At 35.3% G+C, this 24678-nt stretch overlaps 2 protein-coding genes across 7 annotated transcripts; one reads left to right on the forward strand and one right to left on the reverse strand.

Moving 5' to 3' along the window:
- Nucleotides 1-876: 876 nt before the first annotated feature.
- Nucleotides 877-3112, reverse strand: LOC107225178 (lys-63-specific deubiquitinase BRCC36). 2 transcript variants are annotated; one of them, XM_015665548.2, is made up of 7 exons: nucleotides 2830-3112; nucleotides 2543-2723; nucleotides 2163-2367; nucleotides 1990-2078; nucleotides 1780-1884; nucleotides 1557-1659; nucleotides 877-1453 (listed from the first exon to the last, which is right to left on the reverse strand). In XM_015665548.2, the coding sequence occupies exons 2-7, from the start codon at nucleotides 2651-2653 to the stop codon at nucleotides 1296-1298; spliced, it is 771 nt and encodes a 256-aa protein (XP_015521034.1). In that variant the 5' UTR covers nucleotides 2654-2723; nucleotides 2830-3112; the 3' UTR covers nucleotides 877-1295. The 2 variants fall into 2 exon arrangements, with proteins under 2 accessions (XP_015521034.1, XP_046593195.1); XM_046737239.1 differs by having other exon boundaries at nucleotides 2543-3112.
- A 689-nt stretch (nucleotides 3113-3801) lies between these two features.
- On the forward strand, nucleotides 3802-21011 carry LOC107225179 (V-type proton ATPase 116 kDa subunit a1). 5 transcript variants are annotated; one of them, XM_015665549.2, is made up of 12 exons: nucleotides 3802-3961; nucleotides 4023-4152; nucleotides 5259-5564; nucleotides 11016-11128; nucleotides 17479-17605; nucleotides 17692-17868; nucleotides 18006-18218; nucleotides 18338-19100; nucleotides 19190-19413; nucleotides 19500-19716; nucleotides 19851-20022; nucleotides 20109-21011. In XM_015665549.2, exons 2-12 carry the CDS (start codon nucleotides 4036-4038, stop codon nucleotides 20209-20211), a joined length of 2532 nt encoding a protein of 843 aa, XP_015521035.2. In that variant the 5' UTR covers nucleotides 3802-3961; nucleotides 4023-4035; the 3' UTR covers nucleotides 20212-21011. The 5 variants fall into 5 exon arrangements, with proteins under 5 accessions (XP_015521035.2, XP_015521037.2, XP_046592394.1 ...); XM_015665551.2 differs by having other exon boundaries at nucleotides 11043-11128; XM_046736438.1 differs by lacking the exon at nucleotides 11016-11128 and adding an exon at nucleotides 12003-12055.
- The last annotated feature ends 3667 nt before the right edge of the window (nucleotides 21012-24678 follow it).

The raw sequence follows: 24678 nt of genomic DNA on the forward strand, positions 1-24678 counted from the left end.
GGGTGTGTACTGCAAGCGAGAATTTAGATTTCAGGACTATTACAGTAATTGGTGGGAAAATAATTAAAAAATTCGAAGATCTTTACTTCATTTTCTTAAAAATTTTTAAAAACAATATAATTTGGTTAGGTATTAAATAAAAATATATGTAAAGCAGTTTATATACAGAATGAATTACTAACGACTGCATGGTTCGTCTGCTAAAATTTAACGCATTCAAGACCGCGTATTATAAATTAAAATGTCACAAGTTCCGATCAAAAATGTATTACGTCAACTGTTCCATGATAAATCAAAATATATCAGGATTTTTCCAGGACTTAAGGAGCAATTTTTGTTTTTCAGGATAATTACAGGATTTAAGGATATTCGAGGAGCATTAGACAATCTGTAGATAACGTTTTGAGCACGTTGTGGGAATTGTTGAAAGTGATATTGAATTGATCGTGAAAACTGTAAATATACAAAGGTGAAAACAAACAACAATGTTGTTGATTGTTTACGTATCATTGGCGAGTACAGCGACTGATTAATCCAATAATTTTGCATTACGGAAGATTCCATTCATTATAGAATGTATAACACACTCAACGTGTTTACGTGTTACATTATTGTGTTCGCAAATGCAATTCAGTAGATTGGAAACAAAACTATAATTCGACGAGACTGAATTGAAATTTCGCCAATAAGAAACGAAGCATGGAATCAGTATCGTGATACTTAATTTGGTAATAAAAATGCACCAAAGAAATGGAAGAACTGCGTAGGAAAATAGAAGTATAAAAAAATCACGCATTCTCGTCTGGCCGACGACCTTCTATGAATGCGTCAACAATGAACTTGTGGATTTTATTGACTTGCGACGAATTACGGAAATTAGTTGTTAAAAATTTATTTTCAAATTTTTGCATCTTATCGTGCACGAGGCTAATATTTTCCTTCTCTTCTTTCCATATCTAGATAACATAGTTATATTTTATAAGATATCTATCAAATTAGGCACTATAGATATAAAAAATTATTTTTATAAATAACAAAAGCTCTCACTTCTTACATAAAAGAGAGTAAATATGTATTCTAGTGAAAATACAGAATTCAGACTATTGCTAAGAGCTTGTAAATAAACCATATATTTAATTAAAAAATAGCAGTGTCTAACATTAGATTGGGGAACGATACGGGTACTACGACGAATATCACATTCAACGTTTGTTTTAAATAATAGACACTTCCTGTACAATGGTATACTTTTTTGATCCGCTTAACGTCGTTTTTTACCCTTTACATTCAGACTTTTAAAGTTTCATTGATTCTGTACACATGTTTTGTAATTCAGCAAGTTGTTTCTGCAAGAACGTAGCCCGCGTTTTGTTCAGGGCTAGCCTTGTCTCAAATGTTGACACCAAAGGTCTCGTTACAATATCCGTTATATGCGCCAAAGCCCTTGTATGAACTGAAAGAAAGTTTTCAAATTCATGAATTGCAAAATAATAAAAATATTGTTCAGCTTTGCTGACTGTAATTCTGCCTATAGTTGCACCTGTGATTGTACAAACCTGCGCGATTGTGAATAGTAGCCATCAAATCTGGGTGATTTTTACAAGCTTCTGCGCTGTCTTCTTCTTCTTGGACCAAAATCTTTGGTAGATCTGTCATTGTCTAAAGATGTGAAAAAGTTAAAAAAAATATCATAGATGAGAATATTTCGTTTATGTACTGAAACTGCAGCTTGTCACATCAATTTTAGAATACAGTGTTCATGCAATTATTCCAACTCACTTTTAGACACTGTTCCGAAAGGTCAGGGGTGTATAGAATTTCTAATGGTATCTCAGTTGCTTCTCCATTATGCGACTGAAAGCAGGTTACAAGTGCTTCTTGTTCCTGTAAAAAATTAACGTAGATAAAAACAATAATCAATCAGGCTTAGAAGCCACTAGATCAATAATTTGCAATTTGCATTATTAAATATTATGAGAAAAGTTTCACCTTCGAATCTTTGCCTTCTGAAAAAACTGAAAATATCAACCCCACAAATCCATGGTCCATTGTCTGATAGGTGGCTTGTGTTCTAACATCTGAAACAAAAGTAAGCAATGAGATCATATGAAATACTACACGGTCACCAATTTACTATTTCCTTGGGTAATTGTTATTCTTACCAACATGTGACGGCCAAACTGTGATATGGGGATGAGAATGGTACCAGCCAAGTACACGCATCGGACGATTAAGTTCAATTGTCAATCGTTCCGCCTCCGCCGCTGCTTTCAAAACTTGTTCCGATGATATTTCTACGCGATCTTTTTTTTTGTCCGATCGCCGCAGTATTTTCACAGCAGATACGTTGGCAATTCCAGACTCTAGCTGTAAAATTTTCAGGTTTTTTAAATCTCTATCTACGCTGTCAATGAGCTGTGATCTTCCATTAACAGAATTTTGACGTGTAAGTTTGATGAAAATAAAATTACAATTCATAGAAAACCCAGGAATTATCTCGACGTTTCGATACGAAATATGTAAAACAGTAAAGATCACTTACATTTCCAATGAGCAGTCCCATAACTTCAAAATTCTCTGTCGACAAGGCATGTTGAAGACAGACCATATAAACGTCAGCGTGTAGCTCAACTTTGTGCAATGCAACTTCCATGCTTGCAAGGAAATACTGTTTCTTAAGTTTTTCCCGATTCACTCTGCAAATTCTACATCGACTTTTGGCCCTAATACAACCGAAAATACAACAATTCGCGATCGGTGTATAACCAATAAATCCGTAGCAATAAACAAATTTTCCCTCTACTCCCGCAAGAGGCGTTCAACACTTACGAGTATATATATTACCGACTAAGTCCGCAGTACTAACATGCTTTTCGATATCGAGAATACTTCCAAGACCCAGAGAGCAAAACCCTTGTCAAAGAGCGTAGCGTCGATTTTCGTCTTGCCGCGGAAGCGTCGCCGCGATTAGCTGACATAGGCCATGTTCGTAAATTGACTGACAGTACTCAAAATTCCCTAGGACAGAGTCAGAGCTATTCACGAACTTGAAAGCGCAGAAGAGATAAAAGATTGCTGACAGTACTGTCAGTCAATTTTCGAACACGGCCATAGAAATAAGATGGGGGCCCATAAACGTTAAATTTGGCGTAGATGGCGCCAATGTTCTAGGACCATTTGCGAGCGTAAAATCAAATTATCTATTCGTGCCAAAGATGTCAAATGATATTCGCGACAGTGAATCCGGCAGTTGGACAGTTTGTCAATCAATGGATGAAATAAAAAAATTGTTCCAAATAACATTTATTGGACATACGCACGGAATGAGGCATATGAGGTTGCAATAAAACGAGGTTATGTTATTCGGCTATACGTTGACTGAGGATATATCTTCAGTCAACGCTTAGTTGAAGCAGTTGAAGTGCCAGAAAAATTGCATTATCAATTTACCGACACCTACCAGTCCAACCGGTCAGTGTGCATTCTACAATGCCGGCACAGTCAACTGATATACCGACAAGAAGATTTTCTTTCTCTTTTTTATCTTTTGACACAAAGAGGGCTAATAGATAACAAACGTCAACACCTACCGTCCAATTTTTTTCCCTATATCTGTGATTTCACACAATACCGACGGATACCCATATGTATATACACGCCTGTTCTGAAAGGCTTTACGCACGGTTTTATGTGTCATAAATTTTCCGCCGTATTTTTTCTTCCGAAGGGAAGCGGCGCGTGACCGATCAATCGATCGGCGCTCGGTTAAAGTCGGCTTTTGCACAGCTTCGGCATCTTTCGTGTTCTATTCATAGTATTCAGCAAGCGAGAGCCGAGTGGGCGGAACGGATTGCAGCAGTGAGCAGTGACTAGTCGGCAGTCTTCGGTCTACGTTGGTGGTAATTTGATCGTGCCGAAGAGTTTCGACCGAAATCGACGTCCGGACCGAGCTTTTGACCCGGTAATGAAAATCTAGATACACTGTACAGTGACAGTTATTTTGACGGCAGTTTTTTTCATAGAACAAACGCAAAGATGGGATCCCTTTTTCGGAGCGAGGAGATGACCTTGTGTCAGCTCTTCCTCCAAAGCGAAGCAGCTTATGCCTGCGTGTCCGAGCTCGGAGAATTGGGCCTCGTTCAATTCCGCGACGTGAGTTTAAAACTCCTAATTTAATTCGTACGATATTATACTCCTAGGCGATATCATAACCCCGAATATTTTTAACCTCTCGCATGGTAATTTTCCTCCTTCCATACATCCGTATTGATCGCCTGGTCACATCTTATTGTACCAATTGTGAAATTTCCATGTTAATTGTAAGAGCGGAATGACGGGTGGGGAAAATTCCGTCGTCAATTTTATGCGATGTGTACGTTCTACAGATATTGTTATCCTCTATCGGAAGTAATCGATTCTCAACCAAGAATCGTTTGAGCATTGTCTCAGAAAATATTTTTTCACCACACAACCTTCGTCCAATTGCCACTGTCGTCTTAGGTTGTGAACAACATTAGCAACTTTTGCAGCAATAATTCTAGAAGATTTTTTACAATTTTATGGCTGTACAATAAACTTTCATTATTCGCCAACTACCATCTATAGTTATCGACTCAGTATAAAAAAAGTTTCAGATGTTGATCGACAAATTATGTTTCACCATTGCTCGTTATCGTCACTGGACGCGCATAAGAACTAGCTAAATATTCATTTTTTTTTTGCTCTCAAACTGTAACGTGGAGACTAATTTTTATACCATTCAATGGATTTAGAAACTTCTTTACATCTAAATGTATCAATTTGTCAAATCTTTTCCTTAAACTTAGGTTTGTTACAAACTGAACATCTGATAGGATCTTTGGAATTTAGGGAAAGTATGTTGTAGTCTATGTCCTACGTTTATCATGTTGTTACAACTCCTATTTTACCTTCTTGAGTAGCCTGCTTACCTTCATTTCGCTCAATGGCATAAAATGAATTTATAGTTTAATCTGATCAACATGAGAATTAGAAGAATAATATGGGAATGACGAATTGTTCAGTCAGAAAATTAGAAAAGTTTGTGAACTTTAAGCATAGAAAATTTGTCTGATTTCTGAAATTTTGTATTAAATTTGCCTGAATGTCTCTTCTTTGAATATCGTACATTTATTTGCTTGATGAAATCAGGTCTTCTGCTTGTCAAATAAGTCTTGTAATAACTTTCGCTTTATAATTTGAGAAGTAACTTTATTTACACTGACTTTGTGATTGGGCAGTTAAATCCAGACGTCAATGCGTTCCAACGAAAATTTGTCAACGAGGTACGGAGATGCGACGAAATGGAGAGGAAATTGCGGTATTTGGAAAAAGAAATTAAGAAGGATGGAATCCCAATGCTCGATACCGGTGAAAATCCGGAGGCGCCGCAGCCCCGAGAAATGATTGATCTTGAAGCGACTTTTGAGAAGCTTGAAAATGAGCTGCGTGAAGTAAACCAAAACGCTGAAGCTCTAAAGCGTAATTTCCTAGAGCTGACCGAACTGAAGCACATACTGAGAAAGACTCAGGTTTTCTTTGAAGAGGTAAGAATCTAATTTCCCTTTTTTCTTATGTCAGGGGATGTATATTCGATACTGAAGATAATTATAATTTTTTTCCTTTTTTATTTTCTTGGTTTTGTAAAATCACCCTTTATATTCGTTCTGTGTTATATAACAATTGGTATGGAAGGATTTAAGTACCGAATCATTAACTGTTCTATTAACATACGTAAGAAGGGCGGGTATATCATGGCTGTGGACTTGTAATTTTGTAAAAAAGAAAAGTCGATTTTAACATTAATGTGGTTTATGTGCTCCTCCGATGAAAGAGATATTCCTGACCGGCTGATGTTGGTTAAAAGAAAATTTTCTTTTACATGATTATTATTCAGCAGATCAAGAATCATATTATCACATGATATTCGTAATAAAGTTTTTTGATATTATTGTGAAAGGAGAATGTACTAAAGAATGAATTATTTTACTACCATGTGATCAATTGTATTTTATGTATCGCGTTATGAACATCTTTAATAAGTCCTGTGACTTCTACTTTACAAGAAGTGCTTCTACATTAACTGCGTTCAGATGTGAGGCAAGGCGTGTTACATTTCCAAACAAAAGCAGCTAATTATACTTCGCAAGAGTTATTAACTGCTGCAGAGACACTGCGTCATAAAAAGTTTTCCATCAAACACGTCAAGCGGTCATAGATATCTACTTTTGAGGTGTAAGAAAACTTATGTAAAGCGTCTAAACAATAGCTGAGGAAATTAGAGTCAAACTATTACCAATTTCAGCCGTAATCGCTAATCGTGGTAACAACATATTCTTTGAAATCCACAAAAGATATTGTTTTTTAATCCTGATTTGTGTTTCCAAATATCAGTAGGAAGCTATTTTAAGAAATTTTTTTACTAATATTATTTGAAAAGTAATCTAATTTCAATCGGTGAAGGGCAAAGAAGAATATTTTGATATTCATTGGTTTTCACACAGCCATTTTATTCGCAAATAGTACTAAACGTATTTGCACGATGTTTAGTTTGTGAATTATATAACATTTTGGAAAATTAACATTAACATCGATGCGGTAGTATCTTTGAATTGAAAGAGATCCGAAGCCTCCAACAAATATTTCATTTCAACATTTTGCCACAAGCATATTTATACTCAAACAGAAAGAAACTTTTCATTCTTCAAAGACAAAACCTGGTTTGTCATTATCATACGTTAATTTTTTAGTTCTTACTGCTACTCGTATGCTGCTGAATGTGAATATCTAAAATTAACTTTATACTTTACTGAAGTATAATGGTTTCATTGCAAACATATATATTATCAGTTTCCGCTTATAAGAATCTTCATTCGACATACACGATTGTAAATTGTATACGGATGGCGCTTTGCGTAGCTAATTAAAATATGAAAGAAAAAAAAAAAAAGAAAAAACAATCCGAGATCTCAAAATGCATGAAAAATTTATAAAATTTGCACCACAGTACCTGATGCTAGTTATTTTTCTCTGCTTCTTCAAATCCTAACAGAATGCCATGGCACTTTACTTACCACGAATGAAATAAAACACCATTCGTTTTGTTAGTATGTATTACTTGATAAAAGTAAGACTAATACAGATATTAGTTGGATGAAAAAAAAAAAAAAAAAAAAGAAAAATAAAAATGGAAACAAGATACGAAACGAAAAAAGAATAAGCCTGTGACGCTGTCTGGGTTTAATGTTACTAATTATTTTGTTGAGTGATTCTAGGGATGTTTATGTGTCATTGTTGCCAACTAACAAAGGTTGCAGCCTTGCAACAGACACAAGTCACTTGTTACGCTCTGTCTCCCCGTTATTACATTTCAAACAACTCCTTTGCCCGTCACTTCGTACTGTTCTTGTTAACTTCAATGCCGATTAAGAAATAATACCAGCGCATGATCGTCCGTCTGGTTGACATTTTTCTCGGCATACAAAACAACGAACGGTACGAATTATGTATTGTGACCAACACAAGTTTCCTCCTAATAAAACCCAAACACTTCCAAGGTTTGAAAAATTACACACGTTTAATTGTTGTCTTGGCCAGTTCCAATGCACGTATAAAAAAAAAAAATTTCTTCGTATGATTGTGGGGCTTATCGTAGTTATGTTTTTCAACCTATGAACGTATATCGAATCGTCAGTTTATTGGTAAACCTTGTATCGTTTGTTGAAAACTGGAAACAGACCGCTGTGCCTGTTTTTTTTTTTCTTTTTGTCTGTACAATTATATTTGTCATTTTGTCAGTATGCCGGAAGTGCGATCGAAATGATAATCGTTTCTTTCGATATGACATTGCTTGTTCAAGCATGAGATAAAACGGGATTTTTATCTGGGTGTAATTTGAATGCAGTCGTGAATGTAGGTAACAGCCGGATCCGAATAAGTTCCAACGATGTATTCTGCTATTCAAACTATCGGAAATATGATGAAATTAGTTGAACGTTGTCTGCGAATCGAACCAAGAATTTATACGTTATCTTGAAACAAACTTGAAAAAAGATGAAATATATCAGCGTTTGTGAAATCCTAGTTCTCTTTTTAATCCATTATTAATCATAAAAATCAATTTCATCAGAATCGAGATTAAAGTGTCTAAAAATCAATTACGTTTTGATACTCGTATCTTTGGAGATTAAACTGAAATCATAAATCAATTCTGCCACTTAATTATAGTTCCAGGCATTGAGTAGTGTACGTTTTTTTTTTTTTTTTACCGCCTATACTTACAAATGGCCTGACTTACTATTACGATTGGTCTAACTGAAAATTCTCATTCTCTGGTAGTTTGAGTTGATTAGAATTAATCGATGTCAATTATTTGCTCCATACTAATATATTATATAATATAATATATGCAGACGTTTTATTTCTCTATATCATACTAAATAGTCCGCGTCCTTAGAAGTTGGGTACATTTATACATACATAGCATAAATTTAGCCAGCCATGGTAGAAAGTAGGCAGTGATTTGACCTCGTCTTTAAGTCACATGCTACTACGTCATATAGTATCAAGGTTTCTCTGTCGTGACACTGAGTATGAAATATAATCGTTATTTCCTTTGTTGGATCTATTACGTCACGGAAGTAAAGCATGAAGCTTTATAATTTCATACATGGGAAAATAGGATTTTCATATGGCTAAGAAATATGCGTTAAATTCATCTTTATTTCCACAAATCATTCATTAAACACTAAGCCTTTACATAACGTAACACGGTAACTCGTAATATAAGTTATCTGTAAAAAATGTACACATTTTTACGTAAACTGTCCAAGTGGGATAATTTGTTGGATAATGTGGGCAAATGTAAAAAAGTTAATGGGCTGTACGAAGTCAAGAGAATGAAGTGAGAATAGTAAAAAAAAAACTATTTCACGCTTATAATTTGAATCAGTAATACAAAATTAATAATACTGCAAACCACTTCAACACCTTTAGCATTTCATTTTTAGATTCTATTTTTACTTCCATTATTTAACGATTTTGGAAGCAAAGAATCACTTTTATCTTTTCAAACGTTAAATCTTATCACAAGTTGTGACATTGAGTGGATTTACTTACATGTAGTAATCAGAACAATATGAATGATCGTAAGATTTGTAAATCAATTAGTCACGTGATCCGACCTATGAAATTATAAACTTCTTGTCCGCAATTTCAAATTCGCATGCTTTGAAAATTTTTCAATTTCTTCTCAGAAGTAACGCGTATTACGTATCTCTCTATTTTCTATTGCTGGTTTATAAAGTCAGTTCCCCAGCTTTGAAAGATAATTTTTAGATCAGTGTTAACTGGTACTGTAAACCGATGTATTGATTTATCTTATCAGCTTGGTATAAAACCACGTTGCTTATTAGCAAACTGAATTATCACCTACGTTACATACAGCAAGTAAGCGTTAACTATGCATGAATATATCACAAGCCGCAGCATGGATTGATCCTGCTAATTCTTCCGTAATTTTGGCACCCGATCGCTAAAGATTTACTTTGAACTCATATTTCTGCTCTCAACATCTACAATCGCGGTTAATAATTTGATTCTATTCGTATAAACATCCACGATTTTGTTATAAAAACAAATTTTTTACATAATCAAATTTACACTTTCCAATTGTTATGAACCTTCAAGTTGTTACGTGTAATACATAAATGTTCCATTTGTTGGTTTGAATTATTCGTTAATTTGTGTTATAAAAATGTAGCGATATTTTTTTTCTCACTTTTCAACGTTTGAATTTGATATTTTGATACTACAATATATTTTATACAATTTAGCGCGAGTAATTTATATAAGAATGCTTGTCTACTTTGTCAAGTGTATGAAACTCTTATCAAGAAATACAGTTTTCCGTCATTCATTATGAGTAATAGGTATGAGTAATATCGCACGCATGTGTACGATAATTTATCCAGTAGCATGAGATTTATTCACATTAAACGGTTACGTCCAAACTACCCATTATACATTACTTTAAAATAATCAATTACTTATGTAATCTGTGTTCGGTCCTTTTTCTTCACTTTGTCGACCTATTTGACCATGAGAATTGGTCATTGCTATGTTTTCTTCATTTTTTAGAATACTAGTTGCAGCTATTACGTTCAATAAGCGTCAAACAATTAGTTTTTGAACAGGAATCGTGTACTTTTTAATTCTGGGCAACAATCTTCCATCCTTTTTGTAGTAAATTATAATTTAAACGCGATAATTTTGGCAGGATCCGATTATCTTAAGGCTTTGTGTGGCGTAAAGACTTGATTAGTTTACTTCGGTGGCATTCTACATTCGCATTACAATATGGTTGGTTAACGTTAGAATTTACTTGTCGTTTTACAGTTTTGCTTGTCGAATATAAAATGTCAATTGTTCGAATAAACAGATTGAGATTTTTGTAGATGCGCTAATGATGGTAATAGTTTTATTCAGAATCAATGCCTAAGTGACTGGAATAAGTGATGAAGAAATCCTTCGCTGTTGTTAATTGATTGCTATATTATCAATTCTGTAATTTCTTTTTTTTCGCACACTAGAAATCGTCGCTTACTATGATAAACCTGCATCATCCTACTTACTGTATTAGCACTGTATATATTATTATGAAATTGATGTACTCTACTTCATAGAATTAGTAACAGAACGTTGATAATAAATTAGCCAGACTTCCTTTTTGGTAGCAAAAAATTATCGAGGTAAGAGAAAAGTTGGCCGTTGAATTATTCAAGCGATACGTCGTTCCTAATGCTATGAAGGTATATGAAATTCCTCCTATCCAAGTCCTTCTCTTCGGCCCAATTCAAGGGCGATATTACGCATACCGTTGTAATTTGAATCGGTTTTCCACGTCCCAAAGTTTGAGAGGGAAAAAGAAAGAAAAGAAAAAAAAAAGAACATTGTGGGGAGACAGGGCATGAGGAGGGGTGATACGTGTCTGTTGCCAGGCTGAGCACGGAGGTGTCGTGTCGCAGATGGCAGACCCGAGCCGCGAGGAAGAGCAAGTCACCCTGCTGGGCGAAGAGGGCCTCCGCGCTGGCGGCCAGGCTCTCAAGCTCGGGTAATTAATTGTGGCGTAACACTGCAGAATGCAGAGCGCAGGGTTCCAGAAGTTTCTATGTTGACCAAAATACCTTGTCGCGTGCTGTTCTCTCACTTCTTACACGTTATTTGAAGCCTGGACAATGAAATCTAATTTAATGATTTTCTGAAAATTTATTCCGTCATACTTTGTTATCTGTCCGAAGAAAACGAATCGTTCTTTGCTTCGTTGGGGCGGAAAGCGAAACAGAACTTTGTAAGATATCGAACGTTTTCGACTCGTCGACTTTATTGAAATACTAAAAGAGCAGCCTGCGTAGACAGTTTACGCTCTGCGATGGCTAGGTGATTTTGTATACTTTCCTTTGTTGTCGATGTCAATAACAAAGTCTTGTTTTAATAATTCTTTCGACGCAATACCATTACTGCGGACATAAGAAAATGTTTGTTTATTTATATATAACTTTAGTGCCCTAGAAGCTTTGTATGAACGCTATGCTCTGCACCATAGAAGATAGTGACCGAGGATCATAGACTGTACAATATGCATGATTCTGTGTGATTATTTTCTACTTTTTTTTCATCAACATTTTAATACCACATGCACCTTATGCACTGTACCGCGTCATGGTACTCGGTCATTACATGTCAAATTATGAACGCCAAGAGCTTAAATTAAGTTTAGGCAGTTAGGCTTGGCATTAGTTTGCTATAAGGTGTTGCGATACTGCTTCGAAATACAAAAAAATAATGCTCTTATCCCAGTTTTGAAAATAATATGACTTAAGATACAAAAAAAAAAAAACAATTAAATATCCATGTAATCTGGGACAGGCATTGAAACAAAGTGTTCGGTAGAGAGCGCAATAAGTCAGCGTGTTGTGTGGTTGCAGCACCTGTGTATTGCAGCAGACACCATAGGAGCGCACTATAGGAACCCGCTCAGGCAAGCTGATATCAAACGTTATATTTTGGCGTTCGCACAACCCTGTTTCTGATAATCTGTTGGTTATTTATTTTTTTATTTATTTATTGATTTATTTATTTTTTTTAATTTTTTTTTTTTTCTATTCATGCTCAATGTCTGCCTGCAGCTGTAAAACAATATTCCCAATGCTACAAAAATATATCTGTAATGAAATTTTGATAATTGTCAAGGCATTATTAGCTGCGATTAACTTGAAACGAGATGATATTTTTCAACTATAATCGTAACGATCACTTCGTACAAATGAGATATCCACTTTGCATTCGGTGTTGAAATTTTAATTTGATTGACACAAACTAATCAGCATATTATTCGTATCTTTTCAAATTACACCTCGTTATAATCGTCCATTTCTATCTTCACTCCTGTACTCTCGTTATTTTTATCTGTGAAATTTTATCTCGCAAATCCAATAATCAGATATGATAATTATAGCACTGATTATTGATTCATTGTTGAAAATATTCCATTATTGCTATCGTAATGTCGCATGTTAGATATTTCCAATCTTTCGTCAGGTTCATAACGAGTATTTATAGTACATATCTGACAGGCATTTCCTGCCACTTAACTACCCTGAGAATAAAATTTGACCATTTTCGTTACAAATTCAGAAAGAATTTCTTCTCTCTTTAGAATTATTCACCTCATTTACGGGAAGACAAACTTTGAATGTTCGGTGAAACAACGTGTCGAAAACTTGACAAGCAAGACGTATCACATTTTATCCTATACGCTTGTGATCCGGACACAAGTTTGCTCAGGTCGTTGAACACTATATTTTTGAAAATTCAACCTTGGCACCGTATCGTTCAAACGAACAAAATCTGAAGACGCGGGGCCTCAGCTTTAGTTTCTGTTTGTATGCCAAACGGATTTTGAACGAGTATCAGATGCATATTAAATAATTACTAAATAATGATTTGAAATGAATATGGTTGCGCTTTATTTCAGTAATGGTCCATTTGGCTTGTGAAGCCTGTAAGTGTTTCAAATTGACGATCGTTTTAACTCGAATAAAATGCAGCTTAAAAATGCTTTGACAATTATCGATGCTATTGAAAGACAAACGCGACTGTTGGCTATTAATTGTTGAAAATAACATTTTGTTTATTTGTTACCAATCGGATAATATCTGTTTGATACGTTTTTTTTCCGTTTTTTTTTTTATTACTTAGAAAAATCAAGTATTATTATATGAATAAGTAAACCAAAAAGAAAGACAAAAATATCAAAATAATCGTGCAGCACAAGATAGAAGAATTTTTAATACACTCGCTCAGTTTTATTCGAGAAATGAAGAAAATGAGAAGTGTCTACTTTTTTTTTAATACGAATTAGGTATGAGTAAAAGAATCTTGTGAAATTATTGACGATGAATTATTGTCAACACGAAGCTGTCGCTCGCTTTGAAAACAAATTTGAATCTTATTTGTTAATTTTTATTTCTTATTTTTTGGCCCATACGCGACGATACGACAAATTTATTACTCAGATCAAACATGTAGAGACATGTCATGTGAATAACATTTAAATGATGATGGTGTGGCCATGGGTATGTATGAACATGTATTTCTTTTAACACTGCCATTTAGCAGCACCAGCTTTTTTCCTTGTTAGTTTTCTTAGATTTACGATAACTATAATTTGTCAAATTGGCTAGCAGGATAATTTGCAGCGACATTCAATCCGTTCGTTGTCTCAAGTTATCGTTGAGAAACGTCAGCTCTAAAAGCCTTGTGCAGCTTCACGTTTCGACGATTAATTGTAAGACCGAGTAGATCTGAGAAAATTAACTACCGCTTAGATTCGCAATCCTGGCAAAAAATCTGCATGTTGCTTGATCGTTGGATTTATATTGCTCGGTGCGGTTTTTTTTATTTTTTATATGCTTGCCCCTCTTACATTCATGTACCATATACATCATTACTCGTACCAAAAACGATAACCGACATTAAAATTGTATTTTTTACTTATTTATTTATTTATTTATTTATTTTTTTTTTCATAGGCAATGTACAAAATCATGCACACACTATATGTATAGTGTATGTATGTATAATTTACAGGTGTATATATACTCCAATATAAAACTATAATACAGTCTCCAACTCACTCACTCTGTACACTGATGTTATTATTTTTGAATGGTTTGATTGAAACTTTAGGGTAAAAATTTCTAATGAATAATAATGAATAGAAATTAAACAAAAAAGAAACAAACGATCGATTATGTTTTTTGAAGTGTCTATTAATATTGAATCAAATAAGAATTGCCGCTTACATATTGAAATGGTCAGTTCTTTTATATGTGTACTTTTGTACAAGATATATATCAACCAAGAGACACGGCAAACGATGGAAAATTTCTGACTTGCTATGAGTTTAAAGTTTATTGCAGCAATAAAAATGGCAATTTATATTTGGATCAAGCGCAATGGCATTGAAATACTCTCTTACATCTTGAGGCATCATTTTGCATCATCAAATCACATGTATATCGGTAGATATCGGTTGTCGTAATAAAATTACAACAAAGTATCTAAATCTCGAACTTATCGATAATTAAATAATAACCATATTAATTCAAAGTATTGAGTTCCGTTTTTTTTTTCTCTTTTTTGAATAAGAAACACGCACTTCACACCTCACGTGTAGATAATCAGTTTTCTCGCTTTTTGTCACTTTGTATACACATTTTTACTATATTACCTCGTGGAGGCGTTTCTCGTTAAATTCTCTCAAGTCGAAACGCACAGTTCGCGTCCGACAATATTGGACCGTCAACTCTGACGACATCAAAGAATACATCTAGGTTCTAACGCTTGAAGACTTTTTAGCTGCTTGGACAATTGTTTACATAAAACGTACGTGAACAAAGCGACGAAATTTTACACACAACGATAACCATTGAAATGAACTTTGAGGCAAACTTTTTTCGAATACAATTTATTACCCTTTTGGCAAACGGCTAGGTAGAAAATGTCGTAAGCCGTAAGATGCAAAGAGTACCTTCATTGATACCAGCACAATGAACGCCAAGAACCCGCGTTGAGACAGAGTGGCGTTGAAGCATTGTGGTCGTATATAGTGTGCTAATGTGGTTGTGTCTTGTCTGTTGTGTCGTCAGCAAGAGCACGCTGGCTTGAACCCCACCGAGTCCATGACACGTGCACTGATTAGTGACGATAATATCGCCCGCCAGTCTACCCTCGGTCCTGTACAGCTGGGGTACGTACCTAGATGCCTCCTCGACTAGTTACACTCCGCCCTATTTTTAACATCGGTGCTAGTATGATACCAACACCCCTACTTTAGTTATTCACCGAGCACATTACTAACACATCAAATTTCACTCTCATCTATATCTCTGCGAGCTCATCTTCTATGGTAAGATTTTAGTATTAGACTACGAAAGCAAACTGCGAATATACACCTTGTATTGTTCGTTTGCATACTCTGAGACCGGTACATAATTATCTGGCTCGCGGTCTCCTCTTGTACGAATGCTTCGAAATATTTGGAATCAACGTCTTCAATTATGTATAGTTTTCTTTCTTTTTCTTTTTCTTTTTTTTTTCTCCATTGTCATTGATAAACGTACAGAAATAGTATTAACGAATCGTGTTCGTGTTACGAGAAGCTAGTTTTTGGAAATTGTACGAGCTCAGATGATGCATTTTTTTTTCATCAATAAGTCTAAAATTCATTTTTTTTTTTTTTTTCGTTTTTCACTTCAAGAAATAAATTGTTGATATTGTGCTACACTCAAACTCTTTTAGCATTCTATAGTCGTAAAAGTTTCATGGTAGTATCATACGACTTGACTTTCTTACGCCTTGGGACTTGCACTCGTGGATTTCTGCCTGCCTATGGAATGCTATCTATCCTTTCTCGAACAAATTCTGAACAATTTAAACGGAACAAAAACATAAAAAATGAGAAAATAAACAACCTTTAATTGTTGAATCACTTTTTCACCTCTATGAAATAATACATACGTTGTACCATAGAACGTAGCGTACCTGTAGTTGCCCTATTTCCCTTTCCTCTATGACCACCTAATAGTTGTATTAACAATAATAAGCACTATTTTACTCCTTAAGACAGCAGACAATATACAAATAGTTTCCCAGACAGTTCTTATTTTCATTTTTATGTTGTTTTTTTTTTTCATGATTTTCTCGGGCTTCTTTGTTGATTCTGAAATCATAGATTGATTATTTATCTATTCTGAAATAAAAACGTGCATATAAGGTTGATATCGATTGCCTAAATAAAGTACAATTAAAAATATTAGCTACGTGTTGTTTGCATTATATCGTGTTGTTGGAATTTGAAAATCATTTCCTACCATCCTTTAATGAAATCTTTAGAAACATTCTATTCTGTTAATGCATAAAATAGACCGAACACCTCAAACACTAAACAGAAGCTGAACAAATCAAATAATCCGGCGATGCTCATTAAACAATACTTTTCTCGTATCATGTAATAGCTGCAAGTGTTTGGTTTGCTGTTGTTTTGTCTGAGTGTCGTTGTTGTCTTTTGAAAGTCTATCATATTATATATAATTTATAATTAAATATATTCGAGAAGAACTAAAAATCTTCCAAGGTATGTAAGCGACCATGGCTGCAAGAATCATCGTCCTGCTGTTATACACAATTCGACATGGTCTCCTCATAAATATTTGAGTTATTATATCATATTCCTGTCATTCAAATGGATGTTGAAAATTTTTCATTGAATGAGTATTGAATCATATCGACTCACATTGTTCTTTACTTTAACTACGATATGATTTATCTTTTTTTATTTCTAACTCTTATGATTTATGCGAGACAGATTTGTATATTGCTGCCGTAGTAAGTTCAGATGCGCTCTACAAGAAAAAAAAAAGAAAAAAAAAGAAAAAAGAAAAAAACAACATATATACATACAGTATTTTTCGCTCTGGTGTGTATACCTATTGAATAATCAACAATAGGATTGAAACTTGAAAATATCCTGTCTGTAACTGCCATCGTTACATACTATATATTTTCATTCGTTTCCTTTAACACTTACGTGTATTTTGTGAATAAAATATTAGAGATTACCTTTAAAAAACTCTTTACGTAGCAAAATATTTTTCAAAAATCGAAATCAAAATCTACTTATTGTTAAACAGAAAATTCATTTATTCTATACCAGGAACAGCGCTGTCCTGTGTATTACACTACAATTGAATTTATTTGGAAAATATTTTCTATGAACACCAGGCAAACTAAAAGTTACTAATAACGTTATCTAAATCCATAGCTAGGCCCTGTATGTATACATATTTCACCAAATTCTTCTGTAACATGTATGTTTCAAATTTAATTCTTAATAAATAGTTTCGTCGCTGGAGTTATTCTCAGAGAACGCATACCAGCGTTTGAACGCATGTTGTGGCGTGCTTGTCGTGGAAATGTTTTCTTACGTCAGGCTGAAATTGAGAGCCCACTCGAAGATCCATCATCAGTGAGTATAAAAGATATAAAACTATGTTCAGGTACGCCAAGATAGCCATCAAGTCTTCTTCTAAAAATCTAATTTGCTTCTCGCAGAGCGACCAAGTGTACAAGTCGGTTTTCATCATATTCTTCCAAGGTGACCAGCTGAAAACTCGTGTCAAGAAAATATGCGAAGGTTTCCGCGCCACTCTTTATCCTTGCCCTGAGGCTCCGGCAGACCGCCGTCAAATGGCAATGGGTGTTACAACACGTATCGAAGATTTGAACACGGTAGGTCATTTCACACATAAATTTAAACACTCGTGTTTTTATCCCAATATTGTAGTTTTAATAATCCGCTATTGCATTATCGTACTCAAATCATATTACTGGAGATTCATTTTAAAAGTTGAGATATTTTTTTCCAGGTTCTCGGCCAAACGCAAGATCATCGACACCGAGTCTTGGTAGCTGCGGCTAAGAATATAAAGAATTGGTTTGTAAAAGTGCGAAAGATCAAAGCCATTTACCATACTCTCAACTTGTTCAACTTGGATGTTACCCAAAAGTGTTTAATAGCCGAGTGCTGGGTTCCGGTATTGGATATCGAGACTATTCAACTAGCTTTGCGTCGTGGAACTGTACGTATATACCTTGATTTACTAAATTAATCGTTTACTCTCTGATATCATTTGTGCAGAATCTCAGTGACTCGTAACGAGTTTTTAATTCTGCAAATCTGATGGTTGAATTTTTCCAGGAACGCAGCGGAAGTTCCGTACCACCGATTTTGAATCGTATGCAGACGTTCGAGGACCCGCCGACGTACAATCGAACAAACAAATTCACAAAGGGTTTCCAGGCATTGATCGATGCATACGGTGTTGCCTCATACAGAGAAATGAATCCTGCCCCTTACACTATAATCACTTTCCCATTCTTATTCGCTGTCATGTTTGGCGACTCTGGCCACGGACTTCTCATGTTTCTATTTGCCGGTTGGATGGTACTGAAGGAAAAGCCTCTCGCGGCTCAAAAATCTGACAATGAAATCTGGAATATATTCTTTGCTGGTCGTTACATTGTCTTCCTTATGGGCTTGTTTTCTATCTATACGGGGCTAATTTACAACGATGTCTTCTCGAAATCTTTGAACATATTCGGATCATACTGGTCCTCCAATTACAATATCAGTACGCTTCAACATAGCTCGGTGTTGCAATTAAATCCGAACAGTACAGATTTCAACCAGACTCCTTATCCATTTGGGATGGATCCAGTCTGGCAGTTGGCTGAAAACAAAATCATATTTTTCAACTCCTACAAAATGAAGATCTCTATAATCATCGGTATCATTCACATGTTATTCGGTGTTTCCGTCGGGCTGTGGAATTACCTTTACTTCAAAAAAATTGAAAACATCTTCGCCCTCTTTATACCCCAAGTTATTTTTCTGGTTTTCCTTTTCCTGTACATGGTCATTCTTATGTTCATCAAGTGGGTAAAATACGGACCTGCATCCGGTACGTTTCATTCTACGAAATGAATACTCAATAAATTTACACCATTAATCATGTTTCGAAGGCTAAATATTGTAATTTTCATATTCCAGATATCAAATACTCGTCGTATTGCGCTCCCTCGGTACTCATCACTTTCATTAACATGATTCTCTTCAAAGATACGCCACAAGTGAAAGGCTGCGATGAATGGATGTATGCTGGACAAGGCGTTCTGCAAAAACTTTTAGTCATTATTGCGCTCCTCTGCGTTCCCTGGATGCTGATAGTTAAACCAGTTATGATCATGCGCAGCAACAAGAGGCAGCACTATCAGGTTTATATTATTAATATTTATCTCACATTCACGTGTCTTCATTTTTATTCGAACTCTTACTTTAATCGAACTCTTCGCTGCCGCAGTTGAACAATCATGGAACTGAAAATGGCGATGTGGAAGGGGCGCCCGGAGCTGCAGCGGCAAATCCCCCTGCCCCTCAAGGCGGACACGGCGAAGAAGAAGAAGAAATGTCAGAGGTATGGATTCATCAGGGAATCCACACCATTGAATACGTCCTTGGCAGTGTGTCTCACACTGCTTCCTACCTTCGACTCTGGGCTTTGTCACTCGCCCATGCACGTAAGTAACCAGCTGTAATGAATTAATTTTTTTTTCACCAAATTTCCTGAAAATTTGGCGTATAAATCTGTGACCTGTGATTTTATGTTACGTTACTTTTTCAATTGGCACTGTTATTATTCTGCAATTTTTAGAACTGTCTGAAGTACTTTGGGACATGGTGTTACGAAGGGGATTAGCACAAGAAGGGTACGTAGGTGGTATAATATTGTGGGCAGCGTTTGCCGTTTGGGCAGTTCTGACCGTCGGTATCCTAGTTTTGATGGAAGGGTTATCTGCTTTTCTCCACACGTTGCGTCTTCACTGGTAAGTTACCATTTGTTAAAAGTTACGAACACAAATCATCACTATTCTATACGACTTATTCAACAATTTGTCCTATTCGTCTTTAGGGTGGAGTTCCAGAGCAAATTCTACACTGGTCTTGGATATAGTTTTACACCGTTTTCGTTTGAAATAATATTAGATACTGCACAAGCAACAACAGAAGATTAAAAATGATCGAATTTACTTAAACCCGTCTATCTCGTCTATGAAACAATGTCAGATAATGTAAAATTACTGTGTAATATTTTGTTTTTATAGACATAGCGGGGCTTACATCTGAATATTAATTCCTGTTTATCGTGAATCTGTATTCGTCTCTATTTTAAATAATGTATTTCTGGATAATTGAAGTTCAATTATAATCACGAATTGTTGTGTTAGGCAATAGATTGGTAGGCGACTAACAATATCGTACAAAGCTACCGATTTTCATCAGTATATGTGTAATAATATTCATCAATGCCAGTATCGTCACATCGTCGGCGATGTATTTTGGATTTTTCTGTTTACCATTAAAAAGGGGTGGTAAAAAAATTAAATACGTACTTGATCAGGATCTGCTGTGGAATGTGTTAAAACTAATAATGAGAATGTCTTCAAACGGCAAATAGCTAGGTGGAAATAAAGAGTAATAATAAGCGTCATTCTCAATTTTTGACAACCCAATTACGCTTAGCAGTTTTGATCATGCTATAACGATGAAATAAAAACTTACAATTGGATTTAAAAACAATGTGAAAAAGAATGAATATGACCCCGTTTTAATGCATTGAAATTTCAAAAAAGTTATAGAAATTCCATTTGCCAGATGAAACTATATAAATTTAAATATCCATGTGTCCTAGGATTTAAAATATCAAAAATACACGTCCGATGAAATAATAATTACTATATTAATGTATTGAAACTGCTTTTGTGGTGTTATGTATTCTTTGGTGTTTAAAAATAAATGTCGCAATTTAGTGTAACATAGAAACACTTTATCACGTTACGTAGGATTGCAAGAAAAAAATAATTTGAACACATATCTTGTATACTTAGAAAACGAGATTATTCGTGGGTTTGCTATAATTTTTATTTTTACATTCTTACAAGTGAGGGCTGAAGTTTGAGTGAAGCACGCTATTCAGCAATTATTCATTAGTCTTGCCCAAGTTATTTTCATGTAAATAGGACCATAAAGCAATCTTGTCAACATAAATAAATCTACGTCGTAGTTTTATCTCACAATTTTTTAAAATCAAATTTTGCTTAACCGAATAGCCTGTATCTCTTGATGGTAAAGCCGGAACAACGGAGTTGCATGATCGATAATGATTTGATCGTAGGAACTAGGAATGCAGGTTACTTCGTGGGGTAACAAGAGCGCAGAAATCTTTTTTGCCAGTTGTTGATAATCTCTCACGTTCACTATCTGTCACGTTTATTTCCGGTCATTCAGCTTTCTTTCTCAAACAGCTTATTATTTCATGATTAATAAAAGAAGCTTTAAACTTTTCGACGGATTTGATCTTATGAAAATAAAAAAGTGTCTATTTGTCAGTTGTAATAATAATTAGTTGATGTTGTAGTGAATTAAGTCTAATATATTATAATTATAGACAGCTCATTTTCTAGAGAATGAAATTTGAAACACGGTGAGTGGTAGTCAAGAGCTTTTTCTCCACGAAAACATGAACAGTATTTTGAAAATTTTACCACAATCAAGGTAATATGTGCATGTCTTCAGTCAACGCTGATTCAATTGTACTCGATACAATTTCCTTGAGAATTGCGACATTGATTTTCACCAAGAAATTCTCTATTGCCGAATCATTCACAATGGAATTGAGTTGATTTAGTTTCCTTACAAATATTCGCATCTTATGCTCTGATCAGTTCAAAGTTTTCCTCTGAACTCGCTATGTGACGTGAACAAAATTATTTCGAAATACTTTATACCCTGAATTGGATTACACGTGTTAAATCGTATTCCATTTATGGCCTTAACGTTACTTGAAAACCAATGAGTATTAATCAATCGCAATTGCGTGCCGTGTTATTCATTTTTTTTTTTTTTTTGGTTAACAATGACTAAACGGCAGTACTCTGCGTGAGACTTGCGTAAATACGTTGAGCTTGTCCGAGATGTGAAAGTAGAACCGGAGAATAGAAATCAAATTGATAATAGTTGAAATAAGGGAAAAATGATGACCGATGCGGACTTCGGTGGTAAAAGTTTTTCTCACTTTTATAAGAAAAGCCGTTATCTCAGGGTGAAAAAGATACAGGGAAGAGGCCTTTGCCAACAAAGGCATAATTTTGCAAATCCGCTGAGCGATATGGACCCCGTGTATATCAAGGCTGAGTGGATCCATTTATAAAGATATAACCTCGGCCACTCTATGAGTCAAAGCTGCTTACCGTTCCCGGTAAGAATCTTTGCTCTCTCAAGATCCTAAGTGGTTATGACACCGGGCTTTGTACACCGCAGATTCTCCTCTTTATATACCTACTTTACCTCGCGGCATGGTGATGTGATGAACGAAAGAAACAGGAAAAATGGATGGAGAATGTTTGAAAATCCCTTTTTAACGTTGTACAGTAAGCGGGAAAAAAATGCTTTCTTGTCGTTGTAAAACATGATTGTCAAAATTCATTGCTGTGAATTTGCGGAGAAAAGTCAACTATTCCGAAATGGATAGCTGCAAAAATCTAGAAAATCGATGTCACAGGCGGTGGAGAAACAAAAACAACAATTATTATCAGACTGTCAGAGTTACGATTTGAGGAAAACTTCGTGAACGGAATGCGTATGAAAAAAAACAAAAATGTGTAAATCATTTTCTGAAATCTTGCTTACAAGATCGTTTCTTAATTTGTCAGCATGTGAAATGTTCTGATTTTTTTTGAAATGTTTTCATAACAGCTTCTGAATCCCAGGAACAACCGTTTCTTTTCTCTACTTTCCTGTGGCTAAAATTATCCTTTATTGTAATTTTGGAGACGCGTATAGTAAGATGATGTTATAAACTACTGTGCTGAAATTTTACGGATTATTTTCTGATCTTCTGGAACCGTTTAGAATCGTTAAAGGGAATTGGAAATAATTTTTACTAAATTGGTTTAATCGATTTTTTAAATTTCATATCTCAGTAATTTTGAAAGCAATAATTCGTTCGTGTGTTTCATTTGTTACAAAATATTGAAGAAAGGTACCGTATAAAATCATAGGTGCTAAAATACACCTCATGATTCAATAACAGTGTAATTCGACTGTATGAAACATTTGCAATTATTGTTTACAACGAGATCACAAAATTGCAAGCTAATTGTTATAAATCACCCACTGAGAAAATTTTCATTTGTTACAGTAAATAGAAAAATTGAGTAACACGGGTATCGTTAAAGAAACTGTTTGAATATTGTTGGAATTACGAAAAACGTGGTACGCGTAACCATTTTGCACTATCGTCGATCCTTTTTTGGTAACTGCAACGAAAAATCAGTTTGTGAGGTTTACTCTACTTTTTTAGCTAAGCAAGGCTTTAACGTCAATTTATCGTTGCACGAGCATTAAATTTTCGCAACACAGTTGCAAGAAAATATAGCAACAGCGATCGTAATGAGAAGGAATAGTAACGGATACAAGACTTTTCGGTAACAGCTAGAAAACTAATTTTCATTTTCTACCCAGAACTATATTTTTCGATTGTGGTAAAAAATGAAAATAATTAAGGACTGAGCGGTAACCGGAACTAAAAATTTCTCTCAGTGCCGTATGCAGAATTCCTTCGATTCGTTTGCACTCTCTTCGCAAGACTTTCGAAGTCATGGAATTTTGGCGAATATCCGCAGGTGTCTTCGCCCTCCGCAGTACGAACGAGGCGAAATTGAACGGCATGTAAGGAATAGGGCGAGTTTCGGCGGGGGTTGCGTTAGTCACCCTCTGTCTCGGGGGCTCTTCATGGCTCTCCGCGACTAAGCCACAATGGCATTAAAATTACGTATACCAGCTGAAATTGAATTGCAAGTTGGAAATGTATCGCGTGTAGTCGTAGAACGGGCCTTTCGGGTCGGGTTAGTTAGCGCGCAAGTACACGTATCAAAGGCTCTCCGAATTCAAGCTTAACAAAGCCGGCATTGGCTTTACTAACCGTGTCACGTATACGGCGTACCTTACCTGCTTGTTACCAAAACTAACCCCTCAACGGCTCCGCAACCTTCAACCTTAATATGCCCACTGGGAGATGCTTTGCGAGCTTGTTTCTCCTCGCTTTGGATAAATCGAGGCTGCTGCTCGGAATTATCTGCCTGAATAATCTTCTCAACTCATTCTCACTTCGGCGCGACGAGAAAATACATAGATTCAACGTATTCGTGGTGTTGACGATTTTTTTCCCCAACCCTAAACCTTAAATCGACTTTAAATAATTGAAAAACAATTCCCTAATTTTTTTACATTTTTATCTCAACTCTGACACCTGCCTGTAAGAGGGTAGATTTCCCCATTCAAAATACACGTGTTTCGGACAAATTTACAATGTATATTTTAATGCAGGAGTAACAATGTTCAAAAACATCTGTAGCTACGAGTTTTTAGTGGGCTAGACGAAATTTCACTTCCTCTGAATAAAAAAAAAGTCAGATTTCCAC

Source organism: Neodiprion lecontei, chromosome 4 (genome assembly GCF_021901455.1).
Source record: "Neodiprion lecontei isolate iyNeoLeco1 chromosome 4, iyNeoLeco1.1, whole genome shotgun sequence".
Taxonomy (NCBI): Eukaryota; Metazoa; Arthropoda; class Insecta; order Hymenoptera; family Diprionidae; genus Neodiprion; species Neodiprion lecontei.

Excerpts from the sequence above, each read along its gene's own strand:
- LOC107225178 (XM_015665548.2), bottom strand. The coding sequence starts at position 2,653 with ATGGAAGTTGCATTGCACAAAGTTGAGCTACACGCTGACGTTTATATG. Across the intron at positions 2,368-2,542 it reads TGGGACTGCTCATTGGAAAT|CTAGAGTCTGGAATTGCCAA; the intron begins GTAAGTGATCTT and ends AAAATTTTACAG. Across the intron at positions 1,885-1,989 it reads CAGAAGGCAAAGATTCGAAG|GAACAAGAAGCACTTGTAAC; the intron begins GTGAAACTTTTC and ends AATTTTTTACAG.
- LOC107225179 (XM_015665549.2), top strand. The coding sequence starts at position 4,036 with ATGGGATCCCTTTTTCGGAGCGAGGAGATGACCTTGTGTCAGCTCTTC. Across the intron at positions 17,869-18,005 it reads GTATCGAAGATTTGAACACG|GTTCTCGGCCAAACGCAAGA; the intron begins GTAGGTCATTTC and ends ATTTTTTTCCAG. Across the intron at positions 20,023-20,108 it reads CACACGTTGCGTCTTCACTG|GGTGGAGTTCCAGAGCAAAT; the intron begins GTAAGTTACCAT and ends ATTCGTCTTTAG.